The 19,480-nt window shown below is 35.3% G+C and overlaps 1 protein-coding gene across 2 annotated transcripts in view; it reads right to left on the reverse strand.

Annotated features, from left to right (window-relative positions):
• Positions 1 to 19,480, reverse strand: part of SNTG1 (syntrophin gamma 1) — an 859,278-nt gene that overhangs the window by 103,324 nt on the left and 736,474 nt on the right. For both annotated transcript variants that reach the window (XM_058444122.1, XM_032759812.2), the window contains exons 15-16: positions 18,126 to 18,242; positions 16,478 to 16,549 (exon numbers count right to left, since the gene is read on the reverse strand). In XM_058444122.1, coding sequence (XP_058300105.1) covers positions 16,478 to 16,549; positions 18,126 to 18,242 — 189 coding nt within the window. The remainder of the gene's footprint in view (positions 1 to 16,477; positions 16,550 to 18,125; positions 18,243 to 19,480) is intronic.

Below are 19,480 nucleotides of genomic sequence, written 5' to 3' on the forward strand. Positions count from 1 at the left end.
TAATCTTCACTTTCTCTACTTTTAATAAAAACAAATGTTGAGCAATAGAACATATCAATTCAATTATTTAAAATATGTAAAGGTTAAGTAACAGGAGGTAGAGAGTGTTTGATATATGCTGCTGAGTTTCTATAAGAAACAATATTAATCATGGATTTTGATATTATTCTAAAAAAATAATAGCACAAATATCAAGAACACTATTATTATTATTCTTTTCTTTTCTTTCTTTTTTTTTTAAATTTTACTTTAAGTTCCGGGATTCATGTGCAGAAAGTGAAGGTTTGTTACATAGGTATACATGTGACATGGTGGTTTGCTGCACCTATTGATCAGTCCACTAAGTTCCCTCCCCTTGGCCCCCCCTCCCCCAACAGGCCCTGGTGTGTGTTGTTCCCCTCGCTGTGTCCATGTGTTCTCATTAAGAACAATATTATTATTTTTAATACAATAATGCATGACAGTTAAAATATTGTTAATTTCATTAGTAGTGAAATGATGTATTGAAAACTGGCACTGCAAACTATCTATGCCACTGTATCATTAAAAATACATTCTAAACCAATTTGAAGGCCACTGGAAAACTTTTCCATAATATTCCTTAGTGGATGAAGGCTTCAGAAGGAGATGACACCTGGGCTTCTTCTGACATTAAAATTATATTTTTACTTTTAAAACAGTAATATAAGGTTTTGGAAGGTCAAACAGTTTTACAATCATATACTATGTAAATTTGCAAGGCAGAACATTTCTGTAAACAGAAATCTAAACAAATTAAGTGTAGAAAGGCTATGGAAAAACCCGAAATAGACCTGAAGGAATTTAAGCTAAATAGAGCATTAAAAGTAGTTCTCATCCTAAGGGATGAATCCTTGAGATCGGCACCAAATTATTTGTGCAACAAAATCCATTTTCTAGCTTTTTTCTTACATTAAGGATATGTTATGTTATGGGTGTCCATATAAAATTTTACTAACCAGATATTATTATGGAAGATAAGTCATTATTAAATGTAATATTTTTAAGCATTCAATTTATTCACAATTCATAAAAATTTGTTTGCATATGATAGGTAGATTTTCCTAATATAGATGTACTCTCACATTTTTATTAAAATTATTGCAATAAATTTAAATGTTAGGATTTAAAACAGCAATGCTTTTCCAGTGCTTATTTTCAGTATATTTGGATTATCTTCTGACTCAGCTTAACAGGGAATAAATTTCTGCAACATGGAAATCCATAATCATTCATAAACATATTGCTTTTAGACTCACTTTAATGAGGAAATAATACCCCCAAAATAGATTTTGAGAGAGACAAATATAAGATGTTGGTTTATTTTGTACATGTGTGAATTTTTTTCACTCCAAATATTGGAAAACAGAATTAGATAGCTTCTGTGTACATATTAAATTCTTAATGAGATAAAGTGACTGAATCTTTCTATTACCAAATCACATTGCTGATAAATACTTGTTAGACTTAAATAGGAATCTTGCATTGTTTTAGAAATATCTTTAAAAAATGGTGAGAATATAATTTTTTAAACAAAGAGTAAACAAACATTTTGAGAATTATAAGATAAATTACAGAATAATATAAAATTATTTAAAAATATTTTGACAAAAGCATGCTTTACTCACACCTATCATAAAAATGGAGTGCAAATGACATTATTTAAAAATAATAGTGTGAGAAAGATAATAAATAGCTGTCACTAGATAAGAATAAACTAGAAGAAGCAGAAACGTACATTGAGCTAAAGGAGCATGTTTTAACACAATGCAAAGAAGCTAAAAACCTTGATAAAAGGTTGGAGGAACTGTTAACTAGAGTAACCAGTTTAGAGAGGAACATACACACAAATGGACTGATGGTGCTGAATAACACAGCATGAGAACTTCGTGAAGCATACACAAGTATCAATAGCCAAGTCAAGCAAGTGGAAGAAAGGATATCAGAGTTTGAAGACCACCTTGCTGAAATAAGCCATACAGACAAAACCAGAGAAAAATGAATGAAAACGAATGAACAAAGCCTCTGAGAAATATGGGACTTCATAAAAAGTCCAAACCTGGAGTACCTGAAGGAGACAGGGAGAATGGAAACAAGCTGAAAAACACACTTCAAGATAATATCCAGGAGAACTTCCCCAACCTAGCAAGAAAGGCCACCATGCAAATTCAAGAAATACAGTGAACACCACTAAGATGCTCTACAAGAAGCTCTACCACAAGACACATAATCATTAGATTTTCCAAGGTTGAAATGAAGGAAAAACTGCTAAGGGCAGCCAGAGAGAAAGGCCGGGTCACTTACATAGGGAAGCCCATCAGACTAACAGTGGACGTCTCAGCAGAAACTCTACAAGCCATAAGAGATTGGGAGCCAATATTCAACATTCTTACATATCCAGCCAAACTAAGCTTCATAAACAAAGCAGAAATAAAATCCTTTCTAGACAAGCAAATGCTGAGAGGTTTCGTTACCACCAGGCCTGCCTCACAAGAGCTCCCAAAAGAAGCACAAAATATGGAAAGGAAAAACGGGTACCAGCCACTGCAAAAACACACCAAAATATAAAGACCAATGACACTATGAAGAAACTGCATCAACTAATGGCCAAAATAATCAGATAACATCATGATGACAGGATCAAATTCACACATAATAACACTAAACTTAAATGTAAACGGGCACAATGCCCCAATTAAAAAACACAGATTGGCAAATTGGATAAAGAGTCAAGACCCATCAGTGTGCTGTATTCAGGAGAACCATCTCATGTGCAAAGACATACATAGGATCAGAATAAAGGAATGGAAGAAAATTTACCAAGGAGATGGAAAGCAAAAAAAAGTAGGGGTTGTAATCCTAGTCTCTGACAAAACAGACTTTAAACCAACAAAGATTAAAAAAGACAAAGAAGAGCATTACATAATGATAAAGGGATCAATGCAACAAGAAGAGCTAACTATCCTAAATATATATGCACCCAATAGAGCAGCACCCAGATTCACAAATCAAGTTCTTAGAGACCTACAAAGAAACTTAGACTGCCACACAATAATAGGAGACTTTAACACCCAGTTGTCAATATTAGACAGATGAATGAGACAGAAAATTAACAAAGATATTCAGTACTTGAACTCAGCTCTAGATCAAGTGGACGTAATAGACATCTACAGAACTCTCCACCCCAAATCAGCAGATAATAAATGCCACTTGGCACTTATTATAAAATCAACCACATAATTGGAAGTAAGACACTCATCAGAAAATGCAAAAGAACTGAAATCATAACAAACAGTCTCTTAGACCATACTGCAATAAAATTAGAATTCAGGATTAAGAAACTCACTCAAAAACACACAATTACATGGAAACTGAACAACCTGCTCCTTAATGACTCTTGGTTAAATGATGAAATTAAAGCAGAAATCAAGAAGTTCTTCAAAACAAATGAGAACAAAGATACAATGTACAAGAATCTCTGGGACATAGCTAAACCAGTGTTAAGAGGGAAACTTATAGCACTAAATGCCCACATCAGAAAGCTAGAAAGATCTCAAATCTACACCCTAACATCACAATTAAAAGAGCTAGAGAGGCAAGAGCAAACTAATTCAATAGCTAGCAGAAGACAAGAAATAGGTCAGAGCAGAATTGAAGGAGATAGAGACACAAAACCCCTCCAAAAATCAATAAATTCAGGAGCTGGCTTTTTGAAAAAATTAACAAAATAGATAGACTGCTAGGTAAACTAAGAAGAAAAGAGAGTAGAATCAAATAAACACAACAAAAAAAGGTTAAAGGGGATATCACTACTGACCCCACAGAAAAACAAACTACCATCAGAGAATACTATAAATACCTCTACACAAATAAACTAGAAAATCTAGAAAAATAAATAAATTCCTGGACACATACACCCTCCCAAGACTAAATCAGGAAAAGTCTAATCCCTGAATAGACCAATAACAAGTTCTGAAATTGAGGCAGTAATTAATAGCCTACCAACCAAAAATAGCCCAGGACCAGGGAGATTCACAGCTGAATTCTACCAGAGGTACAAAAAGGAGCTGGTACCATTCCTTCTGAAACTATTCCAAACAATCCAAAAGGAGGGACTCCTCCTTAACTCGTTTTATGAAGCCAGTATCATCATGATACCAAAACCGGAAAGAGACACGATAAAAAAAGAAAACTTCAGGCTAATATCCCTGATGAATATTGATGTGAAATCCTCAATAAAATACTGGCAAACCGAATCCAGCAGCACGTCAAAAAACTTACCCACCATGATCAAGTTAGCTTCATCCCTGGGATGCAAAGCTGGTTCAACATACACAAATCAATAAATGTGTTCATTACACTGACAGAACAAATGACAGAAAACACATGATTATCTCAATAGATGCAGAGAAGGCCTTTGATAAAATTCAACATCACTTCATGTTAAAAGCTCTCAATAAACTAGGTATTGATGGAACATATCTCAAAACAATCAGAGCTATTTATGACAAACCCACAGCAGATATCATATTGAATGGGCAAAAGCTGGAAGCATTCCTTTTGAATACTGGTATGAGACAAGGATGCCCTCTCTCACCACTCCTATTCAACATAGTATTGGAAGTTCTGGCCAGGGCAATCAGGCAAGAGAAAGAAATAAAGGTATTCAAATAGGAAGAGAGGAAGTCAAATTGTCTCTTTTTGCAGATGACACAATCCTATATTTAGAAAACCCAATCATCCCAGCCAAAAAATTCCTTAAACTCATAAGCAACTTCAGCAAAGTCTCAAGATACAAAATCCATTTGCAAAAATCACAGTCATTCCTTTACACCAATAATAGACAAGCAGAGAGCCAAATCATGAATGAACTCCCATTCATAATGGCTACAAGAGAATAAAATACCTAGAAATACAGCTAACAAGGGATGTGAAGGACCTCGTCCAGGAGAACTACAAACCACTGCCCAAGGAAATAAGAGAATACACAAACAAATGGAAAAATATTCCATCCTCATGGATAAGAAGAATCAATATCATGAAAATGGCCACACTGCCCAAATTAATTTATAGATTCAATGCTATTCCCATCCAACTACCACTGACATTCTTCACAGAATTAGGAAAAACTACTTCAAATTTCATGTGGAATCAAAGAAGACCCTCTATAGCCAAGACAATCCTAAGCAAAAAGAACAAAGTTGGAGGCATCATGCTGCCTGACTTCAAACTATACCACAAGGCTACAGTAACCAAAACAGCATGGTACTGGTATCAAAACAGGCATATAGAACAATGGAACAGAACAGAGACTTCAGAAATAATACTACACATCTATAACTTTCTGATCTTTGACAAACCTGACAAAAACAAGCAATGGGAAAAGGATTCCCTATTTAATAAATGATGCTGGGAAAACTGGTGGGCCATTTGCAGAAAAGTGAAACTGGACCCCTCCCTTACACCTTAAACAAAACTTAACTCAATATAGATTAAGCACTTAAATGTAAAACCCAAAATCATAAAAACCCTAGAAGAAAATCTAGGCAATACCATTCAGGACATAGGCATAAGCAAAGAATTCATATCAAAAATGCAAAAAGCAATTGCAACAAAAGCCAAGATTGATAAGTGAGATCTAATTAAACTAAAGAGCTTCTGCACAGCAAAATAAACTGTCATCAGAGTGAACCAGCAACCTACAGAATTGGAGAAAACTTTTGCAACCTACCCATCTGACAAAGGTCTAATATCCAGAATTTACAAGGAACTTAAACAAATTTACAAGAAAAAAACAAACAACCCCATCAAAAAGTGGGCAGAGGATATGAACAGGCACTTCTCAAAAGAAGACATTTATGTGGCCAACAAACATACGAAAAAAAATACTCAAGATCACTGATCATTACAGAAATGCAAATCAAACCACAGTGAGATACCATCTCATGCTAGTCAGAATGGTGATTATTAAAAAGTTAAGAAACAATAGATGGTGGAGAGACTGTGTAGAAATAGGAATACTTTTACACTGTTGGTGAGAATGTAAATTAGTTCAACCATTTTGGAACACAATGTGGCAATTCCTCAAGGATCTAGAATCAGAAATACCATTTGACCCAGAAATTTTATTACCAGGTATATGCTCAAAGGATTATGAATCATTCAACTATAAAGACACATACACACATATGTTTACTGCAGCACTATTTACAATTGCAAAGTCATGGAACCAATCCAAATGTCCATCAATGATAGACTGAATAAAGAAAATGTGGTACATATGCACCATGAAATACTACATAGCCATAAAAAGAAATGAGATCATGTCCTTTGCAGGGACATGGATGAAGCTGGAAGTCATCATCCTCATCAAACTAACACTGACATGTTCTCACTCACAAATGGAAGTTGAACTATGAGAACACATGGACACAGGGTGGGAAACAACACACACCAGGGCCTGTTGCGGGGTTAGGGGTCAGGGACCTTAGAGGACAGGTCAATAGGTGCAGCAAATCACCATGGTACACGTATACCTAGGTAGGAAACCTGCACATTTTGCACATGTATCCTAGAACTTAAAGCAAAATAATAATAATAATAATGTGAGAAAGATAAAGAACATAGGTATCTGTAGACAAGAACTAGCTAAAAGAATCAGAAACCTCTCCTTGGAAAAAAAAAACAAAACAAGAAAAGAATATGAAACAATGATGCCTTTGAACTTTTAAGAGCAAATATAGGTCAATGAAACAAATTTTGAAACATGAGAATTAATTAATTAATACTTGGCACTTGAAAGATGTCTTGGTAAAAGGGAAATAAGTACTTTATGTAACAGATGGGGAATTTATGGGAGTCACTTTCACAAAAGGATATGTGATAAAATGTTAATAAATCAAGAAAATGTTATTAGATAACAAAAATAAAAAATAAAATTATGTTTTTAATCAATGATGATTATTATATTTTTAAGACAGGAAGCTGGATTTGAAGTTGCTGGGATTAGCTTTGTGGATGGCAGTGACTTCCTTCTGATGTGTTCTCTCTGGCATGTTCATAGACAGAACGAGGAATGGCTGAACCTTAGTTCTCACCTAGAGCAGCAACACTAAAACCTAAGTGCACGGCCTGTAATGTCTCTTAAAAATCACCAGGGAATTAAAGTTCTATTATCAGAGGAAAAACTAAAAACATATTTTCAGAAGCTTGTAGTTTAGGAAGAGACTAAACTTTTTATGCTAATTTAATTCTAAAGTGTTACAGTAAAAAAAGAACCATGTTAATTTTAAATTACTTAATAAAATGTAAAGCAATCAAACTTTTTAAGAAAAATTATTTTAAAAATGAAAATAGATATAAATACAGTCAGAAAATGCAGAGATGCCTCTTTTTACTAAGATGGTACTATGGTTTGAATATGTCTCCAAAATTCTATGTGTTGCAAACTTAATAACCAAATTTATATGTTGATAAGAGGTGGGACTTGGGGAGGCAATTAGAATTAGATAAGGTCATCAGGATGGGGCCCTGTGATGGGTTTAGTAGCTTTATAGAGAGAAGAAAAAGACCTGAGCTACTATGCTTGCCATCTCTCCTTGTGATGCTTCCCTCTATGTTATGACACAACTGGTAGACCTTCACCACATGCAGGCATCATGCTCTTGGACTTCCCAGCCTCCAGACCCATGAGCTAATAGTTAAACCTCTATTCCTTATAAACTACTCAGACTGTGGTATTCAGTTGTAGCAACAGAAAACAGATAAAGACAAATGGCCTCCCTAAAATGTAACTTTTTTAAAAAGTGGTTACTTTGGTGTTCTTACAATAGTTTCTACTAATACCTGCCATTGATATAAAATTCTACTGTAAAATGATTCTTCACATAAATTACAGTCTGCTGGAAATATTTTTGTCTCTCCCAGATCTTTAGCATTTGTCTAATAATGATATCGATATACTCTTATATCATGCAGTATCTTCTGTTATATCTTAATTTATGTGTATATTATATATTTCTATATTTTTTATATTGATTTATTTTGCTGTTATTTTAAACTGTATTATAAGAAACATACTCTAATTTGGAGCATCTCTTTTCTATTAAAAATGCAAGCAGTTGTGATAAAAGAAATAATAATATTAGATTTAGCTTTTCAATCACAAATAAATATGGGCTATGGGAAAATATTTATTTGATATCAAAATATAAGGGTTATAAATAAATTGACATATTATTTATTGAAGATGTAATTATTCCATTATTTTAATTTTAAAAAGTTATTTTTTCTATTTATGTCTTTGTTTATTCTACTTAGTTTTGGTAGTATTTCTTCCTAGCTATTCTTAATTTGAGCACAATTTTAGCACTGTCTTAGAATGTTGTACAAGCCTGGTAGACTTTATGGATTTCTATAATAATTTACTGCGTTGTCTCTAAATGAGGCAGGTTTGCTTTTTCTTGTTTGCTTGTTTTACATTTCTGTTTATATAGAAACTCCTGACATGGAATAATTTTTAATACAATCAGATTTAAAGAACATTTGCAAGTGAATTACAAATACTTATTTTCTGAACTATTTGTTAACTACCAATGTGATACTTCATTACTTCCCACCCTCATACTTCAGTGTGTGTGTACCTTCTGCAAACAAGAGCATTAGGGCATTCACCTACATAAACACAATGCAATCATCAAAGCAAGGACTCTGATGTGGTCTAGTCCTTGGGCTTCATTCATGACTCACCAGTTCAGAATCCTCTGCTGCATGTGGTTGTTCTGTGATGATACTTGCATTCAGTGAGAAAAATGCCTTCATCTTTCCCTAACTTTAATGACTTTGACACTACTGAAGAAAATAGGACATTTATTTTATATAAAATGTGTCTCACTTGGGTTTGCTGGAGATTTTCTCAGGACTACAATAGGTTAAATCACATTAGATTTGGTTAGATTACATTGGTTTTCTCCTTTACATTACATTAGATAGATGTTTCCTCCTAGTTAGATTTCATTTGTACCCAGCTTTAGTGGGAATGTCATGAACCTGCTATTTTGCTAATTATGATAGTCTATCACCCTATCAGACATGCATAATTTTTGATGTGTTGCATTAATGAAGTGTTCACTTTGATCAATTTATTAAGGCAATGCTGTCACTTTTGTGCCCTGTTAAGTTCTCCTTTCTTCTTTTATAATTACGGTAAGTTCTTTCTGAGGAGGTACTTTGAAACTAAATAAGTTCTTTGTCCCTTGTCACATTTTTCAGTTCTTTATTTTTATGAAGATAGACTTAATGGTTTCCTGTTTTATTTGTTGAGTTATAATCCATTGCTAACATTTATTTTATCCCAGAATTGCTCAATTTGTCCTGAATTTGCCCAATAGATGCTCTTGAAAGTTGCTTTTATGTCTTTTGACCTATCTCCATCATTCTCTGAACACCTCTTTATTTCCTAGCACAGTAATATGACTTAGCCTCATCTTTGACTTTCTATGCCACAACCCAGCCATCAAACATTTCTCTACAGAGTTCTGGCTTTTTGCAGTGGAGAATACTGAGAAATGGAGAGCTTTGCTGAGTGTGCCCCTTGCTATTGAGAACTCTCTGACCCCAGATATTTTGGGGACAGAGTAAGGTACAGCTGCACACATATACATGCACACACACACACACACACATTGCAAACTGAGGCTGCATACCAATATTTCTAATTGTAATCCAATACTACAGAATTTATTCTTGGCTTCTTTCTTTCTGTATTTATGACTCTCATCTCTAACAGTGAGAAATAAGGCTCCTATTTCACCTTCCACATAACATATCTACTTAGTTGATCAATCCCTCTTTCTCCTTCCCCGTCTCCCACCTGCATTCACTCTGAGTACCCTCCTCATTCAACCCTGCCAGGCATGTTTTCTTCTTTTTTCTAAAAATGATTTTAGATGAATATCAGTGTGACTATATTGCTCACTATGTATATTTTATCAAAAATTTAAACTTATTTGTAATATCAGGCTGAAAAACAGCATCATGAAAACTAAAAAATAATCTTTGTCATCCAAAGACTTGTTCTTGCTAAATCTATTGTTAGCTCTGAAACAGGCAGGTGTTGGATATCTACAAACAAAATGATCCTCCACTTTTTAAGGGTTTCCTGGTCAAATGATAGGGAGTACATTTTTATATGAATGATACGCTGCTCATCTATTATGAATGAAGACAGACATTCCCTTCACTACTCCTCTATGTTTCCCATGTATGTTCTGTTAGCATAACAACTATTACACTTGGGTTTCAAGTCATGCAGTTACGTCCGATCTTCCTCTCACTAGGAAGAACCTGATCATTGCAACTGTACTCCTGAACTCAGCTGTAGGATGAGATCTAAGTTCCATTGGTAGCTGTCCCTGGGCTAAAGGCCTTGAGTATCCTCTGGGAGGCAGGTGATCGTGGTGCCCAGAGAGATGACAGCAAGATGCAGGGGGAATACTTCTTTTTCCCATAGACACTGGTTTACAAAATCCTTTTTATTCAAAGAGGTGATCAAAGAATACACAGCCCCCCCAAAAAATAGGAGAAAAAGTACTCAATAAGTGTCTTAGTGAATTAATTACAAATATAGGGTATTTTTCATAGATTGTCAATGTTTGTGGTATTTGCCAACTTTCCTCTGCATCATGAGCTTTTTCTCATTCTTGATATATATTCACTTTCATGCCTAATTTTAGATTCCTAGTTTTGCATTTTCTTAATTATTAAAGTCCAGAAGTTGAAAAAACGACAGTTTTCCTAACAGCTCAACACAACCCCTGTTGGCAGGCACCAGAGGTCTGTAATGCTAAAATGTACTCCGTGCTATAACTTAGTATCATCTCAGCTAATTGCCATGAGTTTCTAAAAAAATAGCTGAACTCTAGTTTTTGCTTTTTTCTCTTTTCTCTAATTTCCATGTTGCTTTACATTCTCTCCAATTGTTGATCCTAAATTTTGAGACATGTAACATGGACATTTCTACTAGGTATGTCAGTAGGCAGAAATATAAACTGTTGAATACTTAGAGTTCAGGGACAAGATCTGGGCAGAACATATGCATTTGGAGTCATCAGGATAGAATTGCTGTTTATGTCAGAGTGGTTGAGATCTATTACCCAATGGGAGGCTTAGTATTAGATAAAAGCAAGGATAGTTATCTGTAAGGATAGGGCTGCCAGGAGGCATTTGCAATTCTGAGAGAGTTTGCATGTAGGAAGTAGGATCATACTTAAAAGTGAGAATGGGAAGTACATATTAATTTCAAAAACGAATGAAGAAGGTTTAATATAAGTTCCAGTAGATTAGACAAGAGAATAGGCTAAGAAAATATGATGCAACAATAGGAAGAATTAGAGGCTTTCTTGAGATTTTAGTCTGTAATTGAAAATGCAGGTTGTCTTTTTTCCAGCCATGCACCACTACAGTGCCGTGTTAGGGAGTTAAGCTCAGGCTAGAATCAGAGCAAAACGAGTCAAATCAGAGCAACGCAAGAGGGCTGGTCTATGCAGGTGAGTGGCTAATGTGAGGGCACTATCTGTTCAGGCCCGACTCCTCTGCCTCTCTCCTCCTAGCCCACTGTCCATGCCCTTGTTGACCAGAAGATGCCCCAGGAGCACTCCCCTCCGGCCCCTTCAACTCCATCTCACGTTGCATTCGAAGAGGATTTTTAAATGGGCAACCTCAGTCCCCCCCCATGCTTGACATGCTTTAATGGCTGTCCTTTGTTCCTCAGATAAAGTTCATGTACTTTATTAAGGCCTTTTCCCGTGATCTACTCCATCCAAACACCAACACCAACCTCATACCCAAGCTGACTACAGCTGTAACAAACTTGTTTGCGTTGTTGAAGGGACACACAGTTCTTTGTAGCTCTGGGCAAGTTTACACATTATTCCTTGTGCCAGGTTGCTCCTCCCCTCCTACTGGCTGAACCCCAATCCCTGCCATGACACATCTTCCTCTGTGGAGCCCCTTCACAGTCACTTAGGTTTCAGTTCATTAAAGGCCTCCTCCAAAATGCCCTTCCTAAAATCCTTCATCAGCTGGAATTTTTGTGAGTTCAACTCTCTTATACAGTTGTATTGATCCTTAATACCTAGTGGAGTGCTTGGCACATAGAAGGTACTCGAAGTAACTGTAATATGAATTAACAGACAGAAATGCATCCACAAATCAGTTAACCAATCGCTAATCTTCACAGCATCCTCTTCATCAATAGCTGCATTTCACAGATGAAGAACTGAAGTTCATAGTGCCCAATACACTCGTAAAGGGTAATGTTTTAGTAACAGAAGTGGCATTTGTCGCCAAGTTCCTCTTTTTCTGAAACCTTTGCTCTCTCATCAGTACCAGGCTGGCTCTCTGGTTCCCATCCTTTTTCCCAAATTATCAATATTTACACTGAGAGACAGAGACAGTGTAGTATCATGTGCAAGAGCACAGAATTTTGAGACATTGCAAGATTCATATCTTTAGCTCTGATACTTACTAGCTATGTGACCTTAGGCTATTTACTTCAACTGTTTTTTGCCTTAGTTTCCAAATCTCTAAAATGGGAATAACAATAACTGACAGATAGTGGTGCTGTAAATATAAACTGAATTCATATACTAAGCACTTAGGACAATACCTGGCACATACATATAAGCTATATATACCAGATAAATCTTATTGCTTCATTTTTGTTATTACTAGTGTAGCTTCATTATCAACACATCAGAAGGGACAGGATTTTCCTGATTAATGGTCGCAGAGTTCTTCTGTGTTCCAGATATTCAAATCTGACTTTTAATTAGCCTCATCTGAGGGATCTCTTTCTGGAGGCAGAAGTCTACGACTTGCACAGCTTACATCAGAACTGATACCCCATGGCAGGAGAGGGCTGGGCTGTAGAAGACTCCCCTTCTGATTTAGGCTGTAGAAGATGCCCCTTCTGATTTGCTCACCAGCCCCACCTATCTGACTGGCTTCCTTATCAAGCTAATCATTTTCCAACCAGTGATCCTGACACAGGAGAAGGCCAGAAGGTAACCTGCATGCAGGAAAATAATCTATTTAGCATCGAATCTAGAAGCCACTCCTCTGTTCTCATGCTACATGAAATTTTCCTTTGGGAAAAGGGATGCTCGAAGGATGGCTTTATATGTCTAATGTCAAGCCACAAAGCGTAAAGCACCAGCATTGTACTCCTAAGGGGAGGGGGACTTCCTTAATTAAATACAACTGAAGGTAAATTTACATTGTATTTGATGTCTGAGAATACTTATCTCCAGGCCTCACTAAGCTATGTAAACATTTTCCCAAGTAGAATATCACACCCCGGGGCCTGTTGGGGGGTTGGGGGCAAGGGGAGAGAGAGCATTAGGACAAATACCTAATACATGTGGGGCCTAAAACCTAGATGATGGGTGGATAGGTGCAGCAAACCACCGTGGTACATGTATACCTGTGTAACATGTATCCCAGAACTTAAAGTACATAAAAAAATTCAAGTAAACTAAGGCTTACAGAAAATTTTATATAGAAAGTTAAAATGAGAAGTAGTCTTTGATTTTAATTTGGTCAGAATGTAAATATACAGGCACTCTCATAGACACTTCTGATGGAAGCATAAGTTAGGATGACTTTTGTAGGAGGCAATTTGGACACATGAATTTAATATCTTGAATATGTTAAAATATTTTTCCACACGGGATTTCCAAAGCTCAGAATTTAGACTAAAGGAAATAAAAATTTGCATAAAAGTCTCTGAGCCAACATCAGTCCTTCCTACATATTATTATTTTGTCTCATTTATTTACTTACTATTTTTGTCGTCTTTATGGATTTACTTAACATCATATCACCTAATAAAATGCAAGCTCAATGAAAGCAGTGGCTTTTTCTGTGTTTTTCTCAGCCATGTAACAAGTGCTGAGGTTACCTGGTATATAGCAAACATTTAATTTTCTATTAAACCATTCAAATAATGATTGTTGTGATATGCCTGATAGCAAGAACAGGTGGGGGGAAAAAACTAAATGTAAAATTTTAAAGCGGACTCAATGAATATAGGCAAATGATGGGATAGATGAAATCTATCAAAAAGTTACCAGTGTTTTTGAGGAACATTAACTGTCATAGAAAAAAATCTCAAGACATATTTTTACACAAAATAGCAGATCATGAATTGCATAATCTTAACTTTGTCAAAAATTGTAACAAAGAGATATAAAATATTGAGTGTTTGTATATCTTGATAGAGCTAAACATAATGTTTATTATTTCCTTTAAAATTATCCTTTTTAACTATTATAATAAACTGCATTGTGTTCTAACGTTTAAATTGCTTTTTTTTTAAAGAGAGGATTTTAAATATCATGTAGCTACTTGGAGAGTGGTTAGAAAATAATTTAAGTCTAAGTAAGAATATATAAATATGTGTTGCATTATTACTATGAGAAAAGTTATATTAGTGTACTGATAGAGAACAGACAAAGTTGATTTGTTGAGGCAGTTTTCTTTTTTCCTTCCTTCCTTCCTTCCTTCCTTCCTTCCTTCCTTCCTTCCTTCCTTCCTTCCTTCTTTAATTCCTTCCTTCTCCCTTCCTCCCTCCCTCCCTTCCTTCCCCTTCCTTCCTTCTTTCCTTCCTCCCCTCCGTGCCCTCCCTGCCCTTCCTCCCCTTTTCTTTCTTTCTCTTCTTTCTCTTTCTTTCTTTCTTTCTTTCTTTCTTTCTTTCTTTCTTTCTTTCTTTCTTTCTTTTCTTTCTTTCTTTCTTTCTTCCCTTCCTTCCTTCCTTCCTTCCTTCCTTCCTTCCTTCCTTCTTTCCTTCCCTCCTTCCTTCCTTCTTTTCTTCTTTTCTTTTCTTTTCTTTTCCTTCTTTTGTTTTCTTTCTTTCTTTCCTTCTTTCTTTTCTTATCCTAATTACATGAGTAGCTTTGCTAAAAATACTCAGTTCAGCCAGGTGCGGTGGCTCATGCCTGTAATTCTAACACTTTGGGAGGCCGAGGTGGGCGGATTGCCTGAGCTCTGGCGTTCAAGACCAGCTTGAGCAACACGGTGAAACCCTGTCTCTACTAAAATACAAAAAATTAGCTGGGCATGGTGGCATGTGCCTGTAGTCCCAGCTACTCAGGAGGCTGAGGCAGGAGATTTGCTTGAACCCGGGAGGTGGAGGTTGCAGTGAGCCGAGATCATGCCACTGCACTCCAGCCTGAGCGACAGAGCAAGACTCTATCGCCAAAAAAAAGAAAGCTATTTCATTAGCCATTTTGGCAATTATTTCAGAAAACTGGAGTTGGGTATCATCTCCTTTTCCTCAGATACTAGCAGCTGTTTAAGAAATTGTCAGACCCTTCTTTACTAACAACACACTCAAGTATTTCAGGTTATCCTTCCACCATTACACCTACAAAAGAACTCAAAGCATGGACATGGATGAGCAGTCAATGAACTATATTTTTAGTTGGCTTTTGAACTTCAGAGAGCTTCAGCTTTAATCCAGAGTTCTCCATAAGGAACAGAAACTATGAACACTTTTGAAGTAATTATAATTTTTGTCTCTCTGCCTTCAGACACTTTTGATGCATTTTATTATATTTTAAATGTTTCAGCATTTTTTTTTTTTACTCTGCTAAGTCTTTAACAGGAAGAGAAATCGCTAAAATAAAGCAAAGGGAAATTAGCTCCCTGTGGATACAGAAACAAGGTCAACCTTATGCAGGAATTTAATTATCAATCTGAGGTGAGTCCAAGCCTACAAACCCTAAAGTAGAAAGTGAATATATATTAGTCTTCATGTTTTATAGGTAATTCCAATTTTAATTCTTTAAAAAACGCTATAGAAACCATGTGACATTTTACAGAATTTGAGATGGCTTGCTATTGCAATAATCCTGCATATGGCATGAAATTCAACTGATACATGACAGTCAAATGTCCTTTTACATATGCAAAAAGATGGTCAAGCTATGAGATTAAGAACAAAACAGCAAAACTTTTCTTTGCATTTTTCTTGGTATTTTCTACATTTTCTAATTCCAAGTCTTACCCAAATCTTTCTCTTTTGCATTTTATTCAGAAAAAAAAGAATTAAAAAAAAAAAACACACGGTAACAACCGACATTTAAATTCAGACTACTTTCAACTGAGTTTTCTTCTTCCCCAGTGAACTCCTGAGGAGCTTCTCCCTGTTCCCTCACCCACCGCGGGACTGCAGAGACTGCTTGTGAGTTATTTAAGCAGATAGCTGAGTGCCAGTGCACTTCTGTGCATTCTATATTTTCTCTTTTTTGTCTAGTTTAGTTTCTTTCTCTTTCATTTGTCTTTATAGTGTCTCTTCTTTCATTCCATGAATCATTTGTTTTCATGAGCTACTTATGAGCCCAGAGGCACTATTTGCTGAGGAAAAGCCATTCAAATACTGACTACATATTGATCATACCTTGAGGATCTTGCACATAATCTCATAAACTGAGAATGTTTTCTCTGCTCTCGTCCAGTCCCAGGTGGTCACCTTTAAAAGATACAAAAATAATGTTTAATTTGTTTTAGAAAGTTATTTACCACTGTATTTGATTTGCATAATATAGTGAAAAATAAGAAAAACTTTCACAGATGTATCTACTTAGTCTCTCATCTGTGAAGCCGTGCTCATAAAGGACCCTACATAATGCTTTTGTTTCCTCTATTCCAAGCTTTGTCACCATTTGTCTTATGCTTTCAGCAAACGATTTATGTTATGTGCAACAGTTCTCATTTGCCCAGTGTCCTTATATATCTTAAATAATGTATGCATTCTCTACCTATAAATACTAAGTATTTACATTCCACACTCATAATTTTTTTCTCAATTTACCACTAGTTAAATACACAGAATACTGGACCTCAACACAGCTCTATTTTTTAAATATACATCATTTATATTAAGAAATTCCAAGATGACTGTGACACTGCAAACATACCAAAAGCATAATGCAGTTATTTCACTTACTTAGGTTGGAAACATATATTTAACTGTCTTGTCAAATAAATTATTCAGAGTAGGAATAGAGTAAAATATATAAATATCAATTTTTCCTCTGTCTTCCTAGTGCTTTAAACTTTGTGTAGAGACAGACATTTAAAACAGCAGCAAGTCAGGCCTGATGATTTCTAAATCCTATGTATTATTAGACCTGCAAGTGACTGGTCTGGCATTTGGTATTTATATTCAATAAATATTTATTAAGTGTCTTCTGAGCTCCAAGGTACACGTTTCCAAAAGCAAGACTTGAGGTGCAATAGATATCTATACATATCTAGTACAAATCTCAATAACTAGAATATAGAATATAATAGAAGATGAAAATGCTATTGATTTTATTTAGAGACCTGTACAACATAGATAAACATAGTTTGACTGTCATAAATGATAGCTTTCCAGAATATATTTATGATGTCTGCCAAGGATGGAATCCTCTAATTTAAACGTTGAACACCATGAGAGTTAACATAATCTTATGGGATTACCACTAGGGTGAGATAGACTTAATAGTAGCTAGATAGCATCTTTGCTATCATTTTGAGATTTCCTTGTTATTCTTTGCTAATAATAAATTACTAGTAATTAAAAGTGCAGAATAAATTTAAAATAACTTTCAAAAGATCCTTGGAAAATAAGAGTTTAGTAAACATGTTCATTCATGTATAGCTCTAAAACAGTTTATTCTTTTTTATTTCACTTTTGATATATTCATTTCTTTAATTTTTATTCAATGAACAAAATACACTGACATATGCTTGAAAATGTTTCTTAAAATCTCCTTTCCCATGTCTTCATGTGATTTGTAATGGCGTTATAATTTGATCCATTATTTTATAGACTCACTATTTATAAAGAAGTAAGTTCCAGACTTTGCAAGGGTGATAAAGCAAATGTTTAATGTCAGAACATATATTTTTAGTAAGTTAAATCAGATAAACTGATTTCCATTTTTTTCTCTATATTATTTTTCAAAAATATTGATGGTATACTATTTGGTGCTGTTAAGTTGGTGTCAATCTCTTGTGATAATATGGAAAAGACCAATAAATTTCGATAAAACACTTACTGGAGGTGCCAGAAACTTGTAGAGACATGAGCCCCTCAGGGCCAGGAAGGTTGGGGAGTACACTCTGTCCTGGAGGGGGTCTTGCTCCCGGGCTTCACACCAGCCCATGTAGACAATCTGCAAGAAAATGGAATACAATCAACTGTCAAAACTTCTTATTTTAGATATCTTATATCTAAAAAAAATTTAGATGTAAATATTAAAAATATTTTAGATATTTTTCATGCAGTATTAAAAACTCACATAAAATTATCAAATTGATTGATGCAAAAAAGTACATTAAACCAGATTTACCTTCAGTAGATGAATGTAAACCTCTCATAAGAATTTTTTATACATTTCTATCAGCATTTATCAAGTGTTTATGCCATCCAACCTGCCATGGATTATATTTCCCACTCTACCAATTCTTACAGAAAAAATACTTATTTGTAATAGAATTCATTGATGCATCGCACTTGTTTGCCAATTACTGACATTTTATTAATTGGGAATGTGCTTTAATACACAATGTTGGAGTAAAGAAAGCAAATCAGAGAGACATCTTATGGCAATACCACTAGGGCGGCGCACCACTTCTCCTCTGTGCCTGATAGGGGAGAATGATAAATGTCCTCCTTTTAATCACTGATCTTAGATGAATACAATTTATGCTAGTGTATCATATATCGAATGGCATCGAAACCAACTCTTTAGCCTCTAGTGCTTAATAAAGGCAGATGGATTTCCAAACATTTTGTGAGATGAGTCACTCCTCTTTTTATGATCTGATTTTCTTGAGAGTCAAAGATATACATAAACACTTAACAAATAAGTATGACATTCCTAACAACCTATTCATGTGGCATTCAATTTCTTTCTCATCACAACTCTGTGTGGGAGGATATACTTCCCACTTCATATAATTTACGTTGGCTTTATGGTTGGCAGAGTTAACTCCTCTTCCTAGATATTTTTTTCTTTTTTTTTTTTTTGGCTCATGAGACCTTCTATCATCAATAGGATATTAACGAATGTGTCACGAGTAGAGTTAGCTTAGTATCTTGTGCTTTTGCCATTACCATGAAAAACTCATACCCAGGATAGGAACACATGCAGCAGACCAGAGCTCAGCTTAACACCTGGACCAAGCCCAGCTAGCTCCAAACTGGTGGCTAATGACAATCAGTTCCCTTTCAGAAAGAAAGAAATACTTATTGTTGTATTCCAGCTAGTAAGGGGGTGGTTTGTTGTGCAGCATGAATGTGGTGACAGTTGACTAATAACAATGCAAGAATATGAAATGCAAGATTTGAGATATTACTGTTGTTCATTCATAGATCTCATCTTCTTTCCATTAATTATGTTTACTCTCT

This window comes from Hylobates moloch, unplaced genomic scaffold, assembly GCF_009828535.3.
Source record: "Hylobates moloch isolate HMO894 unplaced genomic scaffold, HMol_V3 SCAFFOLD_9, whole genome shotgun sequence".
NCBI classification, from domain to species: domain Eukaryota; kingdom Metazoa; phylum Chordata; class Mammalia; order Primates; family Hylobatidae; genus Hylobates; species Hylobates moloch.